This window comes from Anser brachyrhynchus, assembly GCF_964034855.1.
Source record: "Anser brachyrhynchus genome assembly, chromosome: 21".
NCBI lineage: Eukaryota > Metazoa > Chordata > Aves > Anseriformes > Anatidae > Anser > Anser brachyrhynchus.
Genome location: NC_137714.1, coordinates 3,248,095 through 3,273,090, shown reverse-complemented (window position 1 = coordinate 3,273,090; position 24,996 = coordinate 3,248,095). Strand labels below are relative to the sequence as shown.

General features: G+C 54.3%; 1 protein-coding gene across 4 annotated transcripts in view; it reads left to right on the top strand.

Annotated features, from left to right (window-relative positions):
- KAZN (kazrin, periplakin interacting protein) overlaps positions 1-24,996 on the top strand; it is a 185,230-nt gene that overhangs the window by 152,024 nt on the left and 8,210 nt on the right. For 3 of the 4 annotated variants that reach the window (XM_080564092.1, XM_080564095.1, XM_080564093.1), the window contains one exon: positions 22,184-22,375. In XM_080564092.1, the coding sequence (XP_080420218.1) occupies positions 22,184-22,375 (192 nt within the window). Of the gene's footprint in view, positions 1-13,847; positions 17,371-22,183; positions 22,376-24,996 lie in introns of those variants that run through there. The other variant, XM_080564094.1, reaches the window with a different exon arrangement.

Sequence of the window (24,996 nt, the reverse complement as noted above, 5' to 3'; positions counted from 1 at the left end):
TAGGAAGAAATTCTTCCCTGTAAGAGTAGAGGCCCTGGAACAGGTTGCCAAGAGAAGCTGTGGATGCTCCATCCCTGGAGGTGTTCAAGGCTGGATGGGGCCCTGGCAAACCTGATCTGGTGGGCGGCATCCTGCCCACGGCAGGGGGATGGGAGTTAGATGATCTTCAAGGTCTCTTCCAGCCCGAGCCATTGTGTGATTCTGTGATATTCTGCAGCAGCCCTTTGAGACACCAAATCTTGGTTAGACAACGTAAGCCTTGATGGAGCCGCACATCTCTTAATTCATTAGTGTGGCTGGGAGAAGGTTTGTGTGAAGATGCTGGGGAAAATAATAAAACACAACCTCCTTGTGCTTATGCTGCAATATGCCTTCTCTCTTAAGCAGCATTTCTTGCTGGAATTTCAAAATTCATGTTTTATTTAGTAGTAACATGAATAGTCATTTGTCTGCTCCTGTAATGCTGCAAAACTCTTGGAAAAAAAAAAATGTGCTGACTTTCCCCAGCAATGCAACGTTATTGTGGGTAAACTGTAGCCTTCGGGGGCCTCTGCGTTATTCAGGTCACATGAAATCATGGAATCACAGAACTGTAGGGGTTGGAAGGGGCCTCCAGGGATCATCGGGTCCAAGCCCCCTGCCAAAGCAGGTTCCCTATAGCAGGCTGCCCAGGGAGGCGTCCAGACGGGCCTTGAGTATCTCCAGAGAAGGAGACCCCACAACCTCCTTGGGCAGCCTGTCCCAGTGCTCCGTCACCCTCACCACGAGGAATTTCTTTCACATGTTGGTGCGGAACTTCCTGGGCTCCATTTTGTGGCCATTGCCCCTTGTCCTGTCCCCACAGAGCACTGAAAAGAGGTTGGCCAAATCCCTCTGTCTGCCACACTTCAGGTGTTTATAAACATTGATAAGATCCCCCCTCAGTCTTCTTTTCTCCAGGCTGAACAGCCCCAGGTCTCTCAGCCTCACAGGGGAGATGCTCCAGGCCCCGTACCATCTTTGTGGCCAGGGCTCGTCCCCCACCCTTATTTTTTCCCTTCTATTTTTAGCAGAGCAGCTGTGGTCCAAGGAGATGTTGAGGGGAGAAGAGCAGAGGCTGGAAACCCTTTGGTAGCGTGTGTTACGGCTTGAATTTCTGTAACTCCTTGCTTTTATCTGACTTGTGCAGGTGGTGCTAGGCCGGGCCTCTGGCCTAAGCGCTGCATGGCGCCCGGCTGCTTGGCCCTGGCCATGGTGCTCCCATCCAGGCTGTGTCTTGTAGAGCCCTTGCCTCTTTTTTCCTGAGCTCTAAGTCATCCATATGCATCGAGTCCTCCCTATTTGAAATGTTTTGAAATCAAACAGGAATCGCAAAAACGTATTTACCATGCCTCTGCTACTTAAGAATATGTGTACACTGGATCTCATTTTCACATGAAAACGATGCTTTTCCTCTCAGCTCTGAATCTGTTGGCACGAAAACTCAGTTGCTGCTGTAATTGAGACAAGGTGGAGGAAAACATGTTGTCTTTTGTCGTGCCTTCTCGTGCATTCAGCAGCTTTGGGCGCACAGGCAGTGCTGATGCTTCTGCTGAGGCTTTGTCTCCTTTTAGCACGGGGACCGAGAGCGGGGGTAACACCGAGGAGTGCTTAAACCTCGTTTTAGAAACGGAGGCTGGCTCTGCAGCGTGCGATAGTGGCCGGGAGCATCCAGTTTATCCTCCGACGCTTCCCCCTTTCTGCTTTGTGTTGTGCCAGGAGAAACTACTGAAGCCTGTACGGTTGGCAGAGCAGCGGCAGAGCAAAACAAAGCAAAATAGGGGCTGCACTCGGTGCTGGACCACCACAGGACCAAACCCGGTGCTTCTGCCTTTCTTGCTGTGCAAAAGGAGCAGGACGGTACCACTGGGAAGGGCTCGGTGACTGCAGTGGTGTCCAGCCCCTACCAGAAAATAGAAGTGCTGGCATGCTAAGCCTCTTGTTTGCTCTAAGCTGTTTATTTTGCTGCTAAAGGCTTTTCGGATCTATTTGGCTGAGTGGGTGCAGCCAGTGGGACCTCATGGTCTGAAATTCCCTCCTGTCTGTGTTGGATACACATATCGTATATATTACATATATATGTGTGTGTGTATATGTATATAAAATAAGCAACATACCTATAATTTCTGAAGCATGCATTCACTAAATGCACGTGCGTTTGCTGATGGGTAGCGAGAGGTCTTTGACTCCCGACAGCGCGCAGGAAGGCGAAGCCGGGCTCTGAGGCCAGGTCCCCCCGTGCCAGGTCAGCACAAAGCAGGAATACAAAAAGCTTTTCTGGAAGGCTGGCTCAAATCCATTATAATATTACTAAACACCATAATCCTGTGAGCCTTTGCTTTGTAATGCGATAATGAGTTATTAAAGACTAAAGCAGGGAAAGCTGGGGAGGGGGCAGCTGCGGTTCGGGGTCTTTTTTACCTTCCCTGCTGTTCGCTCTGCCTCCTGCCCTGGCTGGGTGATTTCTTGAGGTTATTCTCCATCCCTGCAATGTTGCAGCAGTTTTCCAGCCACCTCTGCATCAGATCAAGTGCTTATACGTGTTTCTTAGGAATGTTGTATATTTACCAATGGGATGAGATTCAGCGTTGTGCAGAGTGGCAGTACCGCTGAAGGGGAGGGAGGCAGTTCTTGCTTGGGAAGTAGAGCAGGAATTAAAAAAATATATTTTTAAAAAATACAAATAAAGCAGAATAGTGTGCCAGCCATTCTTTGCAAACTGTCAGACTTTGGGTTTGGGAGCATTTGGCAGCCCTGGGCTATATTCAGAGTAAAGGCAGATACATAAGCCCTTCACTCTGGCGTGGGGGGAATTTGGGGTGCTATTTTGTTGTAAAATACCCTTTCCTGTAATATTTTTCCTTCCTTTTCTTTGATCAAAATTGAAGACCTTGCAACATCACATTTGTTGCTGTCTTTTTTACATTTTTGTAAGCTCTCTGAGCGCAGCCTCATCCCTTGGGCCACCTTAGTGTCTTCTCCAGCCCTGAGCCTCGGTGCAGAGCACCAATCTCCAGGAGAACCAGGACATGCATTGCTATCTATCACCAGCAGCCTCTAAGCCGATAAAGATCTTTTTATTATTTTACAAGCACAATAATTACCACCTAGAGATGTTTTCCTATAGCTTAAGTGCTCTGCTCCTCCTCTGGATCCACACATTTGCCCTCGGTCGCTCGCGTGCAGCCTGCAGCAACCAGCTTTCCCCCAGCGCGCTGAATATCAAGCAGCCCCTTTGACGGGTTTTTTGATGCGCTTTTTTCACCCTGTAATTGTCGATGCAAAAAAGAAAAATGAAGGAGGAAGGGAGGGGAAGGGGAGATTTGGATTGATTTGCTCCAGCACTGGCTAATTACTTCTGTAGTGAAAAAATCCTCCGCTGTGCCCCTGGGGAAGCCGGTCGTGGTGCAGGGCAGGGCTCCGGGGCTGGGCACTGCCAAATGAGCCCAAGCTGGTCCTTGCCTGGTGCAAGCTGTCGTGTGCGAGCGCCTCGTGCTGGAGGAACATGCATCCCCTACAGCTTGCGTGCTCCCACCTGGGGAAAATCCCTGAGGGGGATGAATGAACCCATTTTTATCCAAATCTGGCTGCAAAGGGATGGGTGGGAGGTGGCAAAAAGTGAGGAGTTGTTTGCCATACTGCAGACAATCGTCTCCAGGTAAATCCGAGCGGAGTTGCCATCTGTATGAAAAAACATTAATTTCCAGGTAAAGCTGAGCTGATTCCTTGCTGGTGTAGGAGAGCGGCTGTGGGTGGGTGTAGGAGCTGCAGCGCTCGACGTGCGCAGATGGGTGCGTGGGAGGGAGGAAGGGAAATCACCCCGGTGCTTCCTCCAGGGTGTTGCTGCGTGAAACGCGGGTACGTGAGACGGGCAGAAGAAGGGAAGGGTTTGCTCCAGGTGTGCAGCCACCCACCGCCTGACAGCACGGCTGGGACACAGCTTAATGCAGAACGTCGAGGTCCCCTCTGCCCCCCCGCCAGGTGGCCACAGGGTGTCCCCTGCGTGGTCGCGTGGGCTCTACCATCATCCTCCTCCTCCCACGGCCGCGTCACCGCCGTGTCCCCATGCTTTGGGCAGGCTCACCACCAAAAAGCCGCCTCTGCATCTGCTTTGGTGCCACTGCAGGGCAAGGCCAGGTTGCCCTGCACGTGCCAGCTCCAGCTGAAGGTCCCTGTTAATACGGCGGCGGCGCGATTTTCCTCCTCTGGATTTCAAAAACGCGGTCCTCGCCGTGATAGCTCGCAAATGAGCAGCTCCGGGTTTTTCCACGGTAATGTGCACCTATCAATTTATTTCTCATTAAAAATTTTACGCGCTGCCATAAAAGCCAATAGTGAGAAAACACCAGGGCTTTATAACCCGCTAAATCAGGCCTCCGCTCGGACGTATGGCTGCCGCGGGGTATCGTCGGGATTCAGAAGGAAAATGGATCAATTCAGGGTTTTCTCCCCATCCTGGCTCTGTAGGAAGGCCAGTACAAAAGCAGGAAGAAAAGCACTGCATTTCAGTGACCCCTGCTAAAGAGCTGGGCGAGCAGGAGAGGAATCGATCTGTGGATGAGCTGCGGTGCAGACAGCTTCTTTTTTTTTTTTCCTTGCACATAAAAAGCCAGGCACGCTTTGGTTTGTCATCTGGAGGGAGTGTGGAGCGAAAACATTTTTAATTAACAGAGGATCGGCACCTTGCTGCACCAGAGTCAGCCCTTAAAGGTGAGGGAATGCGCTCTGCTCGTGTGAAAGGGGGTTTGTTGTTATTCTGGTCAAACCCCATTCCTCGCAAACTCCGCTTCACTCGCTGCTCTGGGGAAGGGCTGTGCTGAACGCTGCCGTCGGGGCTTGCCAGGAGGCAGCGGGATGCCCCGAGGGATGCTGCGGGTCGGGGGACTTGTTCCTGCTGAATTGGCTCTCGCCGCAGCCCCGCTTTTCTCTGAGTGCAAAGGAAGGAAGAAAAATCGATTCCCATCAGCTGAGCGGTGCCCTTTGATTCATTGCTGCTGCAGGAAGAAATTCGTTATCGCACACTCCTGCAAGGGATTGCTTTTGTGTTTGTTATTAGGGAGAGATGCTGGAACAGCCCCAGTCCTCCGAACCCTGATATTTTGATAACCTTTACCATCCAGAGGACATCCGCTCTCCCGTTTTTATTGCACAAGTTCTCTTTGACTAAGTAATGACAGGCATTTATTCGCTTTTGAGCCACGAGATCGTGCAGAAGCGCGGCGTGGGAAGGGGCTTGGTTCCGATTCCAGCCCCGGGGGGACGCTAAGGGGAAAGAAACGCCATCGGATGGAGGCAGCTCGGGGCTGTCCCTGCCGACAGGCGCGCGTGCCATGTATTTGGTGGCGTTTTTGCAGTTGGCACCGTGGGGGAGGTCTGGGCAAGAGCAGCAAAGCCGGGCAGCGCTGTGTGTGGGAAGCAGGGAATAGGCTCCGTTTGGGTGAGAAAACGACGTTTTGAGAGTGTGCTGCAGAGGGGAGGGCCAGAGCTTCAGGTGGTGTGGTCGGATCCATAGCTGAGCTTCCAGGGCAGATTCCCTCCAAAAATCACTTAGGATCAAAAGTCAGATTTTTTAAATTTGTTTTTCTTTTTGACTTTTCGTCCTCAGCCCATCTCAAAACTACCGAGTGTTAAAATCATCCTGTCTCCCCCTTTCGGTTACTCAGATAGCATTTATTTTTGGAGCTTTTTGCATCGTCGACAAGCCGTCCCCTTAATTCCCTCCAAATTCCCATTTCCTTGGGAAGGGAGGTCAGTTTCAGCTGCTGCGGTTGATTTGATCCAGGCCTTTCTTTGTGTAGTTTGATGTGAATTTTGGTCTAGAGGACCCGAGAATTGCAGTCTGTGTTGTTTCACTGGTGCTTTTTGGCCTTCATTCACGAAGCGTGCCAAATACCGCGTGGCAACCCTATGTAAAACTCCAAAATAAATAAATTAACTAATTAAAAAAATAAATAACCCAAGATAAAGACAAGACGGGCTCGCTGGGCTTGCGTAGAGCTCAGCCAAGGGCCAGAACTTGTGAAATGTTCACGGAGCAAGTTTCTTTCTGCAGCATTTTGCGACGTGAAGCAATTCCAAGGCTACATAACGTTCTTTAAGGAGATGATAATTGTGCCACAGGCACGGAGAGCCTTTCCCCAGGGGCATCCCTGTTTGGGCTGCGGCGCTTCCCTGGGTGGGTTCAGAGCAGCCGAGCCTCTCCAGGACGCCCTCGTTCAGTATTTGCTCATCCTTGAGGATGCAAAACCCCAAATATCCCCTGCACGGCTGGGAAACTCCCCATCAGTGAGCTTCCTTGCCTTCTGGAAGCCAAAAGAAAAGCCAAACTCTGGCTTTCTTGTATCGATTTTGCTCGTGGAGACTTCATTAGAAAGCAGGAAGGACGGGGATCTGTTGAAATTAATTATTAAAATATTGTCCTTTACGTTTCCTTCCAGTCCGATGTGCAGCATCGGAGAAAGCAAAGCCTTCTTCCCTATGATAAAGGCTTTTTTTATCTCTTTCCCCCCCCCAAGAAATGTTTCCAACCACCAGGCATGCTTTTACCGCTTTGCAATAACTCAGCGAACATCAGATTTGTGCCACAAACCTTCCGAGAACAGCCCGAATCAATGGGTGGTGCGCGTCTGTTTATTTTGATACAGCAAAACAAGGGGGAGAGGAACAATTGGGCAGGTGAGGGAAAACAAAGATGCTGTTTGTGGAGTCATGTTTTTAAGGGTTACGATGAAAGCGCCCATCAGATGAGACTCCGATACCCAGCCCCGAGATGCACACGGTGCTCCCCGAGCACAAAGCCCTCCTTTCACGGGCAGCTCAAAGCCAAGATCTCTGCGGTTGGGTTGGGTTTTTTTTGGCTTTTTTTTTTTTTTCTGGCGCTCCCAGGGGCATATTTGAATGACGCCGGGCTGAGTTACGGGCTGCCTTCCCCACCTGCCAGCACAATCACGGCAGAAAGGTGCGGCTGGCAGGCGAAGGCGGCTCCGAGCGTGCAAAGAAAACCCAGGGAGGCTGGCGTGGTGCAAGGCCGGGGGCCGGAATCCCGATTTTCCCTGGGATGTCGACTCTTCGTGCGTAATGCCCATTTATTATTATTATTAAAACACGTCCTGGGTTCAATTTGGGGAAGGCCGTGATGGATTTGCCGCGTGCTGATGGGCAGCTCCGATGGCGATCGATCTGCTGGTGCTGCCCTTGATTAATTTTCTGCCGACGACGGCGCCCGGTGGGAGCAGCTGATGGGATTTTTGGTTTCTGCCCCTTTGTTTTTTAGCAATCCTCGCTTGGTTTGTCCTGACGCGGGGACACAGGGCCCCCGAAACCAGAAACCTCCCTGGTGATGCCTGTGACAAATCCCCCAAAAGCCCTGCTGCAGGTGGGGGGGAGAACGCAGAGGCCTCAGCAAGATGCAGAGCGTTGAGCAGTTTGATGGTGCAAGTACGGATTAATCACGGGGAATAAAGTTATCCCATGAATTTGGCTTTTTTCCCGGATGAATCGTGACACCGTTCGGGCCTCGGGCAGCTCCTCTGTTGGTGGCCTGGGGCGTTCATTCCCCAACCCCACTTCTCGAGCCGTGCCTGGTCTCTGGGGGGGCTCTGCCCCGTGCCCGTTTCTCTCGTGCCTGCTCCCCAGCCAAAGGGATGGAGCAGCAAAAACCAGCCTCTGGGCTCTGTCCGAGGGCGTGCTGGCGCTTTTGCTTGAAACGTCACCTCCTAGGGTGGTGGCATCCTGCCCCCAGCGGGACCGAGCAGGGCACGAACCGCGGCACGGCTCCAGCAGGCAGCGACGGGAGCTGGTGCAGCACCCCGAAATGGACGGAGCCCTTTGGCACAGCATCCCAAAATGCGAAGGGGCCGAGTTCTGCTCTGTCTCGCGGTGCTTTTGGAGGAGCTGCCCGTGAGCGTCCGAGCTGTGTGCTCGGGCTGCTGCAGCCCCTTGGTGTGAACTCCTCGGGTTTTCGCTTGGATGTGCCGGGCGGGCGGAAATTATCAGCAATTAACGTGCGTTTGATGCGATAGCAGCCTGACTCGCCCGGACCTGTTCCTTCCCAGCTTTTCGGGGAGGCTTGCGGGAAAACGAGCAGGTTTCCAGCACGCAGGGTGATTTGGTTTTGTGTGGGGAAACAAAAGCCCACACAGCACCCCTTGTATCTGCCTCCTGCATCCTCCAAGCGCAAAAACCAAACTGGGTTTGCAGAGTGGAGGTCTGCAGGGAGGGCAGGGCAGTGCCCACGACTGGATTTGCAGCTGGGCATCCTCTGAGCAGCAGCTGGAGCACCGGGCGCCTCTGAAAACTGTGCTGCCCGAGCCCCCGGAGCGCTGCCCGAGTCCCCAGAGCGCTGCCCGCTGCATGCAGGCGGCTGTAGCGCCTCTCCCTTGCTCTGCCCGTTGTGCTCTGGACGTTTCTCCCCTGTTGCAGCGGCCGGTGTGAGGCAGGAGGAGAGGCGCGCACGTTTTTCCCTCGCTGCTTGTTTCAAAGAGGCTTTGTAGATAGCGATCTCCCCTTCATCGCAGTGCTCGCAGCGATAAACCGAGAAGGGTGGAAAAAAAACAAAACACCAGACGTACCCAAACGCAGGCAGCCCGGGGTGCAGCTTCCCCCCGTTTCTGCAGAGGAGCCGTGCAGGTTGGTGCCTGCTCGCTTGGCCCCAAAACCAGGGCACCCTGCCCCGCTTCTGCACCTGCGGCTGGCACTGGACAGCGACGGGATGGGGATGTGTTTAAGTGGCTGATAAAGCTGGGATTCACGAAGGCGGCTAAATTCAAAGGGGTTTAGGCACCTAACCAGCTTAGGGGCTTCTGGAAATCCTGCTGAGCCCTTTGGTATCTGCTGGAGATGTCCCCCGAGGTGAGCGGTCCCAGTGCTGGGCACATCTCCCGGCACACTGCCTGCACAGCCGCGGGGTTTGCATGGATGCAAACGGGGAAAGAAATCCTCCTTCCTCCTCCCTCTAGGAGCCCCAGGGTGCCCGTAAGGAAAAATGACTTTTTTTTTCCCATCCTTGGCATAGGTTTTTTTCCGTAACGCTCAGGTATTCACAATCCCCTGCAGCATCTCCCTTTCTCGTGCCTTTTGGCTGGAGTGGCGGCGAAGAAAACCTGCCAGGGAGCAGGAAAAAAATAAAAACAAAAATCAAATGCAGCGTTTAGGGAAAAAAAAAAATGAGGTCTTTTAAGCGTGCTGGGGGTGCTGTGCACCTTGGCAGGTCCTCTCCTTGCACGTCCCTTCCCACGTGTATTCAGAGCCTCCTCAGCTGGCAGCTCAGGCGTACAGCTCAATTTTGTCTGGTTTCTGGGGACCCAGTCCCCAAATCCTCCCCCGGGTCCCGCACTGAGCTCTCCAGCCCCCCCCCCCCGGGATTTGTTCAGTTTGCTGTGTGCCGGAATGAGCCTCTCGCTCGCAGCCAAACTTCGCCCGGCTCACACCGGGATGCAAAGCCTGCGGGGTTTGTCTCACGGCGGAGGAAATCCTCCTCTCTGCTGCGCTTGGCAAAGAAAGGAGCGAGGCAGAGGCACAGACTGTGTTCGCTGGTGGCGGCGCAGTTGCCAGAGGATGCACCAACCGTTACGCACAGCGAGGGAAACTCCTCGCTGCGAGACGCCGGAGCTGGAAGCCTGGGGTTGCGGCGTTCCTCAAGCGGGTTTTGGTGTGATCCTCATTCGGGGCAGCCGATGGTGCTTCGATGAAGTGGAACTGGATTCGGCCACGCTGGGGTTGGATCCCCTTGGTCCAGCCCGCAGGGGTTTGGGCAGCAGTACCGAATGCCGAGGGGATGCTGAGCGGATGGGTTTTAAGGCAGTGCGTGCGCCACTGGGGCTCCCGCGTCCTTTTGGGGCTTGGTACCGCGAGGACGTGGATCGCCTTGTTGTTCTGCAGGTATAAAGTCTCCGTCCCCGCAGGGTTTCGGCTGAGGAGGAGCAATTCTGGCTCCCTAAGGGGGTGTTGTGGGGCTGCGGTGGAGGGGAGGGAGGTGGTGGAACGTAATCCCTGTGCTCAGTCAGCTCTGGCAAACGCTTCCCTTTTTTTTTATGAACGCTTGCTCTTTTTCCCCCCCTTTTCCCCGCGTCGTGTGTTAAATGAAACCGCGGTTTTAATTTCGAATAACTTCCATGAAAACGTCCCCGTGTGTAAAAGCCGTCACGGTCATTGCCTGACCCTGCTGCCATGGGAGGCTGGCGGGCTCCGTGGGCTCAAAGCACAGCTTTTCCTTTTGCCCTGCACCGCTGCTTCAAAACGGGCACTGGTTATTGGTTTAGAAAAATAAATGAATAAGTAAAATGCGGGTATCTAAAATTTAGGCTTTTAATTCACATTTGCATGGAAACAGCCCCTGTGGTTCACCGAGGCTGTTGGGAACACTGAGGACCTCTGCCGTGGCACCGTTACGTAGCTGCCCCTAAACAGAGTGTAAAAAAAAACGTTTTGTGTGTTTAATTCAGAATTTTACGGACACGTGGCTGCAGATCCTGCTAAAAAGCCATTGAATGGATGTAAAATCCAGCGATATCTGGGCACAGGTGCTTAAAAAGGTAACAAAACGGGGCACGTGGATGAACACGGGGTGTTTGTGTGTCTGTGACCCCTGGGTGGCGCGGGAGCGGGTGAGTTTGGGACCGCAGGTGTCAGAGCCCTTTGTTTTGGGGGGAAAATGCAGGTTTCTGTGCAACGCAACCACCGGGGGGCTTTCGAGTGACTTGGGCTGGGGAGATGACTTCTTTTTAGAGAACTTCTTTTTTTTTTTTCAATTTGTAAGCTCAGCGCAGAGCTCACCAAGGGTTTGCTCTTAGCTCGCTGAGCTGCTAGTACTGGATGCAGTGGGCAGGCTGGCTTATTAAGGAGGCTCTTCGGTGACTCCTTGCTCCTCTTTTTTGCCCAATAAAAGCGAAACAAGGGCTGCAGGCAGCCCCCGCTATCAGTGCCTTGAGGGATTTGATTATCGTCGGGGATCCGCCTGGGCTCATCACTTGTCTTTGCACTTTCTATCTGAATAGCATTAACTCTAATGGAGCGATGCTATTTTTAAAATCCCGTCTAAAATTGCCACTCTGACACAGAAGCAGGCACCGTTTGTGTTGTGTTTTCCTCCTCCCTCGCCTGCAGAAATCGCACCCGGAATTTCGAGACAGATTTTGGAGGTTAAAACTTCCCCGGCGGAGCCCAGATTGTTTCCCTCTCAGTTGTCATTTCGGGACGGTTTTGTTTTCCTTTCAGATGGCATCAAATATTTGTAATCCCGCAGGGACTGTGGTGCGAGGGTGAATCTCACCCCCCAAAAAATCATAAAATAAATACATTTAAAAGGGCTTTTTTAGCATTTCGGTGTGTGCTGATCTGCAGCGCAGCACGGCTCCCTTGCAGAGCCCCTGTGCTTATAAATAAATACATAAATGAGCCCGATCCCGCTTGCGCCGAGTCGGATGCCTTGCGTTCTCTCGTCTGTTGATTTTTCCTCCCAAATCCCCACGTTGCGTTGGCCGTTTCTGTTGTTCTTGGCCTCGTCTCCCCGGTACAACAATATTGGTGCTGGGGAGGTGCCCGGGAGCAGGCTGCCGAGGGCGATGCGAAGGCAGGTGCACGAGGTGAAGCTTTCTGCAAGGGAATAGCAGGATTTTTTTTTTTTATTTTTACTTTTATTTTCTTTGCTCGAGTAACGCGTTGGGAACACGGGTTTCAATTATTGTCCTCGGTCATCTTTGAGTCGATCCGAGTGCTTCCTGAGTGCTTCTTGGGCTCCTTTCTCCTAGGGCTCCGCATTGCTGTCCTCAGTTTCCAACCCTAGCCGGTCAAAAACGGTTTGGGAAGAGGGGAGGTGAAGCCGGGAGCCAAAATCCCCGTGCCGTGCTGCAGCTGGGGGGTCAGTTTGGGTGAGATCGGGGTTCCTTCTGCTTTGCTTCGAGGGGGAGCACGAAGAACTCTCTTCAGTACCGACAGAGGAGCGCGAACCTTTGAGCCGAAAGCGGGGATTTTCAGGAGTTGACTTCAGATGGAAGCTCGGGAGGGGAAAAAGAAGACCCCGAAGCCACCCAACGCCGCAGGGATGTGCTGCAGTGCCAGAAGCTGGCAGCTCCTCTTGCTGCACGTCCTGTCCCAGGAACCTTCTCGCTTTTTCTCCTTCTCCCTTGTCTGCTCTCACCAGCGGTGCCGCTGGGCCGTGCCAGCGAGGGCAGGATTTACGCGTGCCCCGTGGCGATCGTTGCTGCATCCCGTGCAAAGGGACGTTAAAACAAGGCGTGAGCCAGCCTTGGCCGGCCGTGGGGGGTCCAGCACCGGGGGAAATGCTGCATTTCCCTGCGGTTCTGTGTCCTCGCCGGAGGTTAGGTCGCAGAAGGAGGCGCAGCGCTGGAGCTCTGCAAACCGTGATAAAACACCTCAGAGCACCGTTTCCTTTGGAAATCGTTGTGGTTTTGCCTCATTTAGTTGGGAATTTTTTTTTAAAAAAAAGAGGTGTTTTTTTCTCTGCTTAGCTGTGTTTCTGCGCTTCCTTGCATGCTCTCGTTCTCAGGGATGCAATTTTTGACCGCTTCTGCACCGTGCTCCGAGGCCGAGCTCTTGCTTTGGGGTGTGTCCTCCGTGGCTTCTGCTCCTTTTTCATTTTATTTTACTTTTTTTTCGGATTTTCCGAGCCCAGGCTTGGCCTGGTGCGAAGCGCTGATAAGTTTGGCGGAGTTGCTGCCTGCCAGCTCCGAGCGGCGCGACGTGAGCGACGATTAATAAAAGCCTGTCACTTTTATTAACTTTGCAATCTAGCGCGTTACTTAATTCCGGGCAGGCACCAACTGCAGCGCTCAGAGCTTTAAAGGGCTTTTTTTCTGTCTCGGTGCAGGCGTACGAACCAGCTGGGCACACCCCTAACACCTCTTACCGTCTTCAATAGGTGCTTTTCTGAAATAGCCTCAATTTTGGGGAGCTGTCGGGGTTTGGCTCCCCGTTTGCAGCCCGCTGCTACCAGTTTGGGGTCACTTTGGTCTTTTCCCGGCACGTGGGGTGTTGCAGTTTCATTGCAGTCGGATGCGGCATAAAAGATTGAGCTGCATGAAACCCTGGGTTTGGCACCTTCCGTGGCCGTGAAACGGGTGGGGAGGGGAGCGCTGCCAATCCTCTGGGATTTCCCCTTTGGGGTGGAAGGATCGGGATGGAAAAAGCAGCACCAGCATCGCCAGCTCGGTGCGCCCTGGCTCCATCGCCGCCTGGGGTGCAGGATGCGGCCCCTCGGTCCCCGGCTTCTCTCGCAGGTGCTTTTGTGGCCGTGCTGCGTAACGCGGCGGCTTTTCCAAAGCCGTTTGCCCGAGCCATTAACTCTTGCTTTTAATTATTCAGGTCACCCCTTGGAAATTTAGTTTTTCAGTGGAGCTGAGAGGCTTTGCAGAGGAGGATCCAGCCACAGTGGTTCCTCCCCGGAGGAGCCCTGTCTGCGTGCTGCCAGCTAATCGCTTTTCTTCGTTAACCCGTGTCTTCCTCCAGCTGATGAATTGCTTTTGATTGATTTGTAAATATTCCATTGTAAGGAACAGGACGAGTGCCTGCTGCAGTTGGGTGTCGTGTTAGCGCTACAGCCCTGCCCTCTCTGCCAAGGTGTTTCGTTTTATTCCGCCCTGGAGAGGAGAATTTTCCTTGAACTTTGGATTAATTTACCTTTTTTAAGGTTGGTTTGTGGGTTTTGTTACAGACGTACAGACTGCACGACTCCTGGTCTGTGAGCTGCACGTGTGAGTCTACATTTGCATCCTGTGTTGTTCCTACAAAGCGTCCAAACGCGACACAGGTGCGTGGCTCCCAGTTAAACACTGCCCTAAGCCAACCCGGGCTGGAGTGGAGTTGCCACCGGTTTTGTGCCTCGCCAGCCCTCCTGGGGGCAGGGGACGGTGCTGGCCTGGTGCACGCATCCAGCTCTGCACCCGACCACTGCGCATCACCCCCAAATTGTAGGGGCTGGTGGTGTCCAAAAGGCTTTTCCGTGCTGGGCTCCCAATAAGCGTATGCTGCTGGAGTGGTTAACCGGGAGGGATCGCTAGAAGCGCTCAGCTGAAGCCAAAGGGTTGCTTTGAAAAATAAAAACCATTTTTAGAAACGCAGCAGCGTCTGGCGCGTAAAGACAGCGTCTGCACTCGCAGCCTACCTTCAGCACTGTGAAAATCACGCGTGCGACTGAGGATGCAAATCAGCCGGGTGCTTTTAGGAATGGGAGCACGTTTTTTGCATATCTGGACGTTATTAACCTCTCGGGGTGGGTGTCCCCTTCTGCTAGTCCCCAGCGTGCGGCCAGTCCCCTGCCCTGTGCCCTCGGGGACGCTGGCCGTGCGTGCGCAGCGGTGTGCCCGTCTGCGAAACGGGCGAGGTGCTCCGAAACTCCAGCAGATACCCGCAGGAGCTGGGGAGCTGCCGTGTAGCGGCACCTCGATGTACAGGAACTTAATTACGCGCCGCTAATTAGCGGCGGCCCGTTGAGCACGCTGCTGTAGCAGCCGGAGCGGACGCTTTATCGCGGCTTTGCAGGAGTCGCGCGATTTCGTTGCCATCGTGTATGGAAATGTATGCGCTGCAGCACGGCACAGGGCAAGGTTTGATGAATAATGTAAAGCCCAGAATTACGCTGAGTCTATATTAAGTGCGCTTCCCCCCCGTCTCGGCATTTATTTTTAAAAGGAAAATATCAATTCCGAGGGCTTCAAGGCTGCCGGAGAACCTGCATTTCGCTCCCTGCAGCAGACGCAAAGTTTGTTGCAAAGCTGGGATGAGCTTTCTGCCAGTCGGGAGGCCACGGGTTGTTAATAATCTCCATTTAAGCAAATACTGAAAACTCGATAGAGTTGTCCCAAAGTGACTGCCAAGTACAAATGCAGCATGATGATGCAGCGCGGTGTGTCCCCGTGGGGTGGTGATGTCCTGCCGAGATCCACGGCACGAAAAACTTGCAAGAGAAATTCCCAAGGATGCATCTTTTTTTTTTTTTTTTTTCTGTCTTTTTTCCCTGCATACTGTCTGATTGCTAATTAGGATGGATAATTTGTATTTGTTTTCTTTTCTTTTCTTTTCTTTTTAACCAAATCCCGTCTATTTTGATCTGTATCGTTTATTTTTGCGGGCCATTATCTCAGTCTCATTACATCGTTTTAGCATCTGAATGAAAACATCCTAAGGATGCCAGAAGTCGTTAGGCATAAAATCCTGTGACAACAACCATAATTCTGATGATTAAAAAAAAAAAAAGTGTGATGAGTTGAGGAAATAGCACCAAATCAGAGCATCCTTGGGAGGCAGCACCCCAGCATTTGTCCTCCCTGGATGATGTTATTTTTAAGAAGGGGAAAATCAACATTTATTGATTATCGAGGTCTTGGCCTTCCTAAAAGCTGCCAGAAAAAAAAAAAAAAAAAAGGGAGAAAGCTGCTCTGTTTTGAAACATCTCCTCGAAGCATTTTTTTATGATGGTGTAATCCAACGGGAAGAGAAACCGAAACCGGAGCTGGGTTCTCCCGTGCCAGCCCTACCTAGCTCCACATGCTGAGGCTGGGTTTCATTATCCTCCAGCTGCTGTTGGGTGTTTCGGTGAGCACAGCGCCTTTTGGGGTGCCGGTGCTGGCCTTGAAGCACTTTGCGACCCCGACTTGTTCCCCTGCTTCTGTTGGAGGTTTTTTTGCGGTGGGAAGAGGAGGATTTGGTCCAGCATTGAAGGAATTGGGAGGTTTGGTGGTGGTCTCCCAAGGGTGGCTTGCTCCTGCACCCAGGAACGGTTCGAACACTGGCAGACCTCCGGCTGGGAAAACTGGAGGCACGGGGCTCCTGGAGGTTGGAGGCACAGGGCTCCTGGAGGTCGCACAGGGCACGCAGCGATTTTCCCCGCTGGACACGGGGAGAATGAGCCCGGCCCCTTGCCTGGAATCTGCGGGAAGTGACTCAATGGACAAAAATCCAGCCTCCGGCTGCTGCTTCCTCCCCTCCCGCAGCTGCCGGTCCTGCAGCCCTGCGCGGGGAGACGGGCGTGCAGCGAAGGCGGCAGCACCCTGCAGCCACGCGGGGGGAAGCTTGGCAGAAGCAGAAGGCGAGGTTTGGGTTTGGGTTTCCCATGGCCTTTCCAGCTGCAGGGTCATGGCAGGGCAAAGAGGGAATGCCCGCAGGGTGGCCGCGTGCAGGGGATGCCGTCGGGCGTGCTGCAGCCCCTGCATCGTCCTCCTGGGCTGAGATTAAATTTGAAGCAGCCCCTCCAAGAGAGATCGAGCCCAAGCTGCCAGCTTGTGCCCGGTTTCGTGCCATCTCCCTAAGGAATCCCAGCTTTTACCCCAGTCTCGCTTGCGTGGGTGCTGGTTGCACAGCCCGGGGTGCAAGACCCGCTGTCCGCACGCCTCGCAGAGGGGGTTTTAAGAAGCGAGCAGGGAACCCCCCGCGGGTGGCATCGCTCAAAGCACTGCGGGTGCTGCGGGTGAGGAAGGGGGGCTTGGCCAGGCAAAGCCACAACGAGGGCGAGCCCGCGAGCCCGAACCTTCCTCCCGGCTTACTCACGGGCTCCCTGGGTGTGGAGCACCCGCTCCGGGGTGCTCGGGGATGTGGGACACACCCTGGCCTGGGGACATCCCCCCGCACCTTGCTCCATCCCCTGTCACCTGCCAGCAGCGCCCGCTTGTCCTCACTCTGCTGGCTTCGCACGGCGTCAAACGGGGGGGGGGGAATGAAGCCCGCCGGGGGTCCCGGCTGCCTTTCACCCCCGTGGTCTCGCCGTTTTTTGTCCGTCCGCTCGCACCCATCGCAAGGCTGCCTCTCCGGGTTGTGCCTCGGTTTCCCCACATCCAGGTTCCGCAGCCTTTGTGCGTTTTTTTGGGCAGAGCCAGGGGAAGGGCGCCGCGTGCGGCAGCGCTGTCCCAAAACGTTCCCAGCCCCCGGCCTGCAGCAGGGAGCCGGGCACCGGGAGCACCCCGGGGTGCCTCCGCCTGCCCCGCATCCCTCCGGCGGCGTGGGCGAGCGGAGGGAGAAGCTCTGCTTTGAGGGGAGGTGAAGGACGCGGGGTCACAGCGGTGTGACGCGGGGTGGGGGACGAGGAAGGCGGTGCCTCCCCGTGCCTCAGTTTCCCCACGGCGGCCGGCCCCGGGGATTGTTTCCGCCGCCTTTCGGTTCCTGGCGGTTCACTCCCGGGCCAGGCCACTCCTCCGGCGTGACATCAGGGCCGGGAGCCGCGGCGGGGAGGCGGTGGCGGCGGCGGTGGCGACGGGGCAGCGGGCGCCATGAAGTCGGAGCAGGAGGAGCAGGGAGCGGCGACGGCGGCGGCCCCGTGCGCGTCTCCGCGGCCACGGCGAGGGACGGTGGCAGCGGGCGGCGGGGACGCGCGGGGCAGGATGCGTCCCGGCCTGGCCCCCGCGGGTAAGGGGGCTGGAGGGAGGAGCTCCAACTTAACTTTTAACTTATTTTTTTTATATATAATTTTTTTAAAAATATATATTATTTTTAATTTTTTTTTTTTAACGTGCGAAAGGAACAAAAAGCCACCCGCAAGCGCGCCCTCTGGGGTGCGCGGACGCTTACGGGGGTGTCACCGTGGTGCCACCGAGGTCACGGCCCCGCTGCTCCCAAACCGACCCTGAAAGCCCCCAACCCCCCCGCCCTCCCCTCCCAGCCCTGCGTGTGTCGGGATTTCAGCTCGTCCCGAGGCGCTCAGCCTTCTGCTCCCCCTGACAAACGTATTTTGGGGGGGGGTTGGGGGTACCTGGTAACTTTGCAGGTAGGTTCTCCCCCGATTCGCTGCCCGTTGGGATGCACCGAGAGGGGGAGCGCCGACGTTCCCCGTGGTGCTTGGAGGGTGTGGGGTGAACCTGGCTCGGGTACCCAAAAGTCCGGCTCCAAACCAGAGCTGCTCAGCTCTCCGAACTGGTGGGGTGCTTGGTCGGGGATGAGCCGCACGCATCCCTGGGGCTTAAATCCTTATTTTTTGTCTAATATTGCTCTTTATCCTGTGATCCCTGTGTCCCAGGAGGGAGACGTGTATGTGTGTATCTGTAGAGAGAGGCATGTTTTTATAAGTATATTATAAACACAAATATAAAACTGCTGGGCCAAGGCTGTGCGGGAGGCAGGAGGGGACGAGTGTCACCCCGTGCGCTCCGTGGGCACGGATCTGATGGTGAAAAACGGTGAAAATGGCAGAAATGGGGAAAAAGCAGCTCCCACCCGAGGTATGAACCGTGCCACCGTAAACCCCGCGGCAAGAAAACCCATTGCAGTCCTTTTTAATAGATGCCCTCTGACGGCAAAGGCGTGTGTGTAGCGGTCGCGTCAGATGAGTTACACGGGGAAAAAAAATCTTTTGAGTGGATGTTCTGCAATTGGTGCCTGGTACGGGGCCAGGAAAAGGCTCCGTGTCCTGGGGATCTGCTCCAGAGCAGCCAGAGATGGGATTTGCAGGAGCTGGAGGGGAAAGCTCAGCTCCGAACGCTGTGCAGAGGTATTCGCTGCAGATGCTTCAAAAAAAAATTTAAAAAAATAATAATTCAAGAAAAAAAATCTATTATTTACATTGTCTATTAACGCTAATCAGTGCTCAAAGCATAAAGGATGTAGGATCCGGCAGTGTCATGGAAGTTTAATGCTATCAACTAAAATATAATTAACAGCCAATTATTTCGGTGTGAATGGTAGTTTTCCTCAATTAGTCTGGGAAACGTTGAAATTGCATTAATTTCACAAGCTGCCCGTTTGTGGCAGCGCTGAAAGCTGCGGGCTGGAGGAGGGGAGCTCCTGCCGGTAACTGCAGCACCCCGTTACAAGGAGGGACAAAACCACCCCAAAAAAAGAAAAAGGGCTTAAGGCAAGAGAAGGAGGAGGAGAAAAATGAATGAAAAGGCAGAGGGAAGTGCGTTGCGGCAGCTTTTTGCACGGGGCGTTTTGCATGGGGTAGGATTTGTGCGTGGGGGCTGCCGCCGCCCCAAATCCACTTTGCAGATGCTGCGGGGACGCGAGCATCGCTGCGAGCCCCCCCCCCCCCAAAACCCGAGCACCTTTGGGTTGAATATGAGCGGGTTTGGGTTAAAAGAGCAACGCAAGCCACATCGGCTTCGCGCTAGCAGCGGCGGGGCTGGGGCCGGAGCCGTGCATATTTTTTTCTGTGGCCATTTTTGCACAATTCCAAAATCCCTGCAGGGGTGTAGGGGCTGAGTCGAGGTTCCCAAAGAAGTGGCCTTATTTTCCCCGTTATCGGGACTTTCCCAAGGAGATCGCTCAGCGCTACCGGGAAGCGGCACCTTTTGGGGCCCGGGGTGTCGCTTTAGGTGCTGAGGCCTGGCCCAGCACCGTGCTGGTCCTGCTTCTGTCCTGTTCCAACCCCGAGCTGCAGCGTCCCTCTCACATCTACTCACTCTCTTAATGCACTCGATATTTTGTTCCTTAAGCATTTTCTTAAGGAGACTTGATGAGAGGAGGGCATGCCGTAGCCCACGTTACCTACGTGAAACTCTGGCTTGTTTCACCCCCAAAAAAACCCTTTAAAAACCTCTCTGGGATCAGCGTGGCGGGTTATTGCCTTTAAGCCTGTCTCTGGCTTCAGCAGCAGAGGCAGCGCCAGGAGGCAGGGAGGAGGATGAGACTTCTCCAGGGGGTTGAAGCAGCTCCTGGCGTGTCTGGTGCTGTTTGAGCAGAGCGAGACGCCAGCATTTTGCCCCTCAAACCTCGGATTTTTGGGCTGTGCTTTTCCCCGTGGATGTATACCGATAATACAGAGCCGGTGTCTTTGGTGAAACATCCTCACCGCGGTTCAGGCTCGTTCTCTCAAGCCGATCTGACTGTGCAGCTCTGTAGAAAAACCAGCTCTTTAACATTAAAATATAGTTTTTAAAGTTTTCAAAAAGTTAGAAAATAGATAAAATAGTTTCGAGGTAAAATTAAAAAGCAAGGGAAGTTATGCTGCTTGCACGAGACCAGCAGCTCCGTGAAGCCCACGTGTGCTTCACGGGTTTGGTCTCGTGTATTCGTTGCGTTCGTTGGACCTGCAGCTGGTTGTGGGCCTTCATTTTAATTTCCGCAAAAGTTTTCCCCTCTGTCTGTGGGGCTGTGGTTGCTGTGGTCGGCGTGAGGATGTGGTGGGCACCAAAGCGACCCGAGCTGGGAATTAAGGCGCAGGGGGGGTCCCGAGGTGGCCGCGTTGCGCTCCCTGCCCTGCCCTGCGCTCCCTGCTCTGCGGTTAATCATTTGCCAGGGAACTGCCAACCGTGGCTCCCAGGGCAAGAAAAAAGCCAACCCGAAGGCGAAAATGAGTCGGGGTGGGGGGGGAAAAAGGAATTAATGGTGATCCGTGGGTTTGTGGGGTTGCACGAGCGAGCCTCGTGCCCAGGGCAGCAAGGCTGCAGGGTCGGGCGTGCAAGCAAAATGAGATTTCGGGGGGATTTCGGGGAGGCGAGCGGCTTGCTGCAGATCCTCACCAGCACCCACGTGCGTCCCGTCCCGCTCCCGTGTCCTGTCCCCTCGGTGCCTGTCCTCACCCGCCGACGTGCAACGAAGGCGCTCGGTGGCACGGTCTCAGAAACGCGCCCGCGGAGCACTCCCTGCGCGCCCCCAGTCTGGGCCCTGCCCCTCGCGTTTCCCCCGGTTTCCTGCGCGCTGGAGGCCAAAAATCGGGATTTCTCCAGCCCCTTGGGAAACGGGAACACGGGCAGAGCTGAGCCAAGCCCCTCGGACGCGTATTTATTCAACCTTTTTGCAAGGATTTCAAGAAAGCACTTTGGACTTTAATGAAATCCCCAGCCCGGAGCTCGAATGTTCCTCGTTAGTGACTTTATTGCTAAATAATTTACAGAACGAGGCCTTGCCAGTTTTCATAAGGGAAGCATTTCAAGTATGCAAACCAGATTTTATGCCTTTCCAGAGCAGCTGCTGGCTCGGGCACCGAAGGGACCCGGGCACCACGTTGGGGTGCAGCAGTCCCGGGGGCTCGCCCCAGCAATTTGGGTTTTTCCTCCAGTTTTTCTTCCACCTTCTGGGAGGGTGGGAAGCAGCCATGCAGGTGGGGTCACTTAGTCCGTTTCTTCTAGAAATAAACTTAAAAAAAAAAAAAAACACAAAAAAACTACATTTTGTGCCTGGACTGGCTGAGAGGTGGCAGGGAAAGGACCAGAACACAGCTGAGTGGAGAGAGAACATCGATTTATTTTTTTTAGATTGATACGTATTTTTATATTTATATATAATATTTATAATCTAATTCAATTTTTTTTCCCAGGAACTGTAACATGCATGCTGGGGTTTCTTTTTAGTGCAGGCTTTGGGTTTCAGGCTGCCGCCACGGTTTGGGGAGCCACGGTGCAGTTATTCGGAAGCGCCATCCCCGAGCACGCTGCTGTCCTGGGGGAGAACTGGCAGAAATGGCCATTTACGCTATTGCTGGTGGTTGGTTCACCCAGGGGAGGTTTTTTGCTTATGTGGAAGGACAAATCAAGTTAATTTTCTTTTTCAAAGAAGGCGGTTGAGCAACAGGACGTGGAAAAGCACGGGCAGGCTGCTCGTGTGCTCGCGCGAATGGGTTTGAGTGGCAACATCTGGCTCGAATGGGCCAGGGAGAGGATGGGAAGGGGAAAAGAGGGCTGTGGGTACAGCGTGGAAATGAGGGAAAAGCACCCGAGGATGGCACCTGGCCGTCCCCGAATGCGGGCTGGGACGTGCCGAGATGCTCGCAAAAGCAGCTGCTTTGCTGGGCAAATTGGGAAAAATGGGAAATCTGGGAAATTGGCGGTGTGGAGCAACGCGTGGAAGCATCGCCTTCCCCGTCCCAGCCCCGCAGCAGGTGTTGGGTTTTCCTAAACGCATCCCGAGCACAGGGCAATGCTGCAGAGCTCCTTGGCCACGCAAGCACCCGTCCCTGTGAGACAGCAGCAGCTCCAGTGCCTCCTCCTCCCGTGCTTTGAACATTTTGGTGCACCTCGGGAATTATTTGGATTTCGGATTTTTCAGGCGGTTTGGATGAGGAGAAGTCTCTTGATTTTTGTTATTACTTATCGTTGCTTGGACGGTTGGACTGATGATCTCGGAGGTCTTTCCCAACTTAAATGATCCTCTGGCCTCTTCCTAATGATGTCATTTACCACTCTGCACTGCTGTTTATTGCTGCGTAGTGTGACTTGTTGCTGTTACCCGTGGCTGGGTCCTGAGCGGGCGGCGCTGACATGCCGGCGTTGTTTTCCCTCTCCCCCAGCGCTGCTGCGAGAAGAGGTGGCCCAGCTGCAGGAGGAGGTCCACCTGCTCCGGCAAATGAAGGAGATGCTGTCGAAAGACCTGGAGGAGACGCACGGCACCAAGTCCCCCGAGGTGCTCTCGGCCACCGAGCTCAAGGTGCAGCTGGCACAGAAGGAGCAGGAGCTGGCGCGCGCCAAGGAGGCTCTGCAGGGTAAGGGCTGCCCCAGCGGGGCTTTTTTCCAGACTTCCCGGAACCCCAGAGCATCACCGCAAGTTAGTTAATGAGGAAAGGAGAAGGCATCCCTCGTATTTGGGTGAGGTGGTGCAAGGGGGGGTGTTGGATACGAGGGATGCTCCCCGAGCGTCCTGGCGCTGCCCTGCCGAGGTTGGGGAATCGGGAGCACGCGGTGCTCGTGGCATTGCAAAGCTCTGCTGCTAAACAGAGGGGAAAACCGAGCTGAAACGCAGCTGGAAAATGCTGCGGGACGGGCTTGGTTCGGATTGGAGCTCCTTGGACCCTTTAGGAGGGGAGCAGCAGGGCTCCTGGCGATGCACGCGTGCTTCGTGCGTCCTCCCGCAGGGAGAGCTCACTGCACGCCCCGGTGATGGGTTGTGCAGGGCAAAACCTCACGGCGCAGGTTTTCCTCCCCATAAAACCTCTTCCTGCTGAATAAACTGGAAAGAAGTACAGCAGGGTGATGTACCCAGGGTGGGTGCACTGCATGGGGCTGGGTTTGGGTGTGGGGTTTGGGATTTGGGGGGGCAGGAATCACCCCTGGTCCGTCTGCTTTTTTGTGTTGTTGCTCTTTGGGGATGTGCAAATTAATGAGAATTGGCCCTTTTTTGAATTTTCTGCCATGTTGTGGGGCTTGGAGATGTTTCTGGTAAGCTGTTTTTTCCACAGTCCATGCAAAATCGGGTGGCAGGGCAGAGAACTCTGAAAGATTGGTAGTTTTGCACAAAAAAATAAAAATGCAACGTGCTGCCGGGTGTGTGTGAGCAAGGAGCTTTCCCCCACTCCACTGGCTCAGTCTCCAGCAGCAGGAAATGCTCTGGGTTTAGAACACCACACTCGGGGAAAAAAATCTTCATTAGAGAAGCCTCGGTCCAGGCAGAAGTGCTGATAAATGCAAAAATATGCAAAAGCAGGATGGATTTAAGGCTATTTGAAAAAAAAAAAAGTCAAAAAAAAAAGTCGTTTAAGAAGGTTATACACACTTCTGCAGAGGACAGTGCAGAAAAAAAAATGAGATTGGCTCGAGAATCAGGGGTGTTTAAGGAATATTTGTATATTTTTTTATTGGTCTTTTACTGGCCTGCTGGGATTTGTTTTCCAGGACTTTCCTGGAGTTGTGATGGGTAGGATGGGGGGGGCTCGGTGGTGGAACAAGAAGTGGTGTTAAACCACTGCTGCTTCCCTCCCCTCCCGTGCTGGAAAGCTTCCCCCTCGCTTGGAGAAGCCGCCAGTGCTGGATCTATCCCCACGAGCTGGGCAGAAACTTCTTTTCCTTCCCGTGGAGAGAAACGCGGCGAGAAATGGAAGGGAAAAAAGGGCAGAAACCCGGAAAAACGCATCCGCCGGCGTCGCCAACTGGGGAACCGATGGTTGTAGGTTCAGGAGCTGCTGCAAACCTGGCCGGGCTTCTCCATGGCTCAGGATCCAGGCGGAGGCCGGGCCTCTGGGGCCGCAGCATCCTCCCGGGCGGCCGCGTCGCTAGCGGGGAAGCGCTGGGGAAGCGATAGGGAAATCCGTGCCGGCGGCTGGCGGCGCGCCGGGAAGTGCCGGGCAGGCGGCAGGAGGGAAGGGGAGGCTCCAGCCTCTGCGGCAGCCCCCGCAGCGCCCCGGCGTCTCCGCGAGGGTTTGGTTTCGCCGTGGAGAGGACTGGATGAAGCCGCCTTGGTGCTGAAACGCGTCCCCCCCGCCACCGAGCCCTTCCTGCGGGGAGCAGATCTATATTTATAGCGCCCCGGCGCAGGACGGGTTGGATCTGACGTGGCACAGGATGTGCTGGAGCGGCTCGGACCGGGGTTTTGTTTTATTGCTCCTTCCTCTGGGCTAATTCCATCGCTTGCACCTTTTTTTTTTCTCTCTAATGTCCAAAATGAAATCCTCTCGTGCTTCGTCACGTCCTCCTCTCCTCCTCCGGGAGCGTGAACCGGCACAAATCCGGCACAACGTCCCCTCCACGGGGGGTTCACAGCCTGGTGGCCTCCATCCCCTGCCGGTGGCTCCGAGCTCTGTCCCCCGGTGGCACAGAGCTGCTGCAAAACCCCTCCGTGTGCTCCTTTGGGGAGGTAGCAAAGAAATGGGAGACGGGGCCCCCGGAGGTGCTGCAGGCCCGAATTTCATTCCAGAGCGAGGGGCGGCGCTGCCAGCCCTGCGCGGGGTTGCCCGATTTTATGGCTTGGTCACGGTGACAACACTGAATTTCACGGTCGGGATGGGGAAACAGGAGGAATTAAGTGAACGTTAACGTGACAGGACGGCGTTGCGTGTCCCTCCTGTGCGGAGCTGGCCATTTTTTCCTCCGTTATCACGCTCCCGAGGTACCAAACCCAAATTACCATCCGAAGGCTCTCCAAGCGAACCTGGGCTAGGTGGTGCCACCACCGCCTGGCTCGTCATCTCTTCACCCAAGATCAGAATTTTAATGTTGAAAGGGAAGACGCTAGTTATTAAAAACCATCGTTTTAGGAGGGGAAATGTCTCTTTTTAGCACCTGTTGGCTAATTTCCATCCCAAAGAGGCCAGAAAGGGACCCCGGGAGTGGCGGCACCGTTGTGGCCGCGGCAATGTTGGCCGTGCCGTGCCGTGCAGGTTGGGCGTCGGAG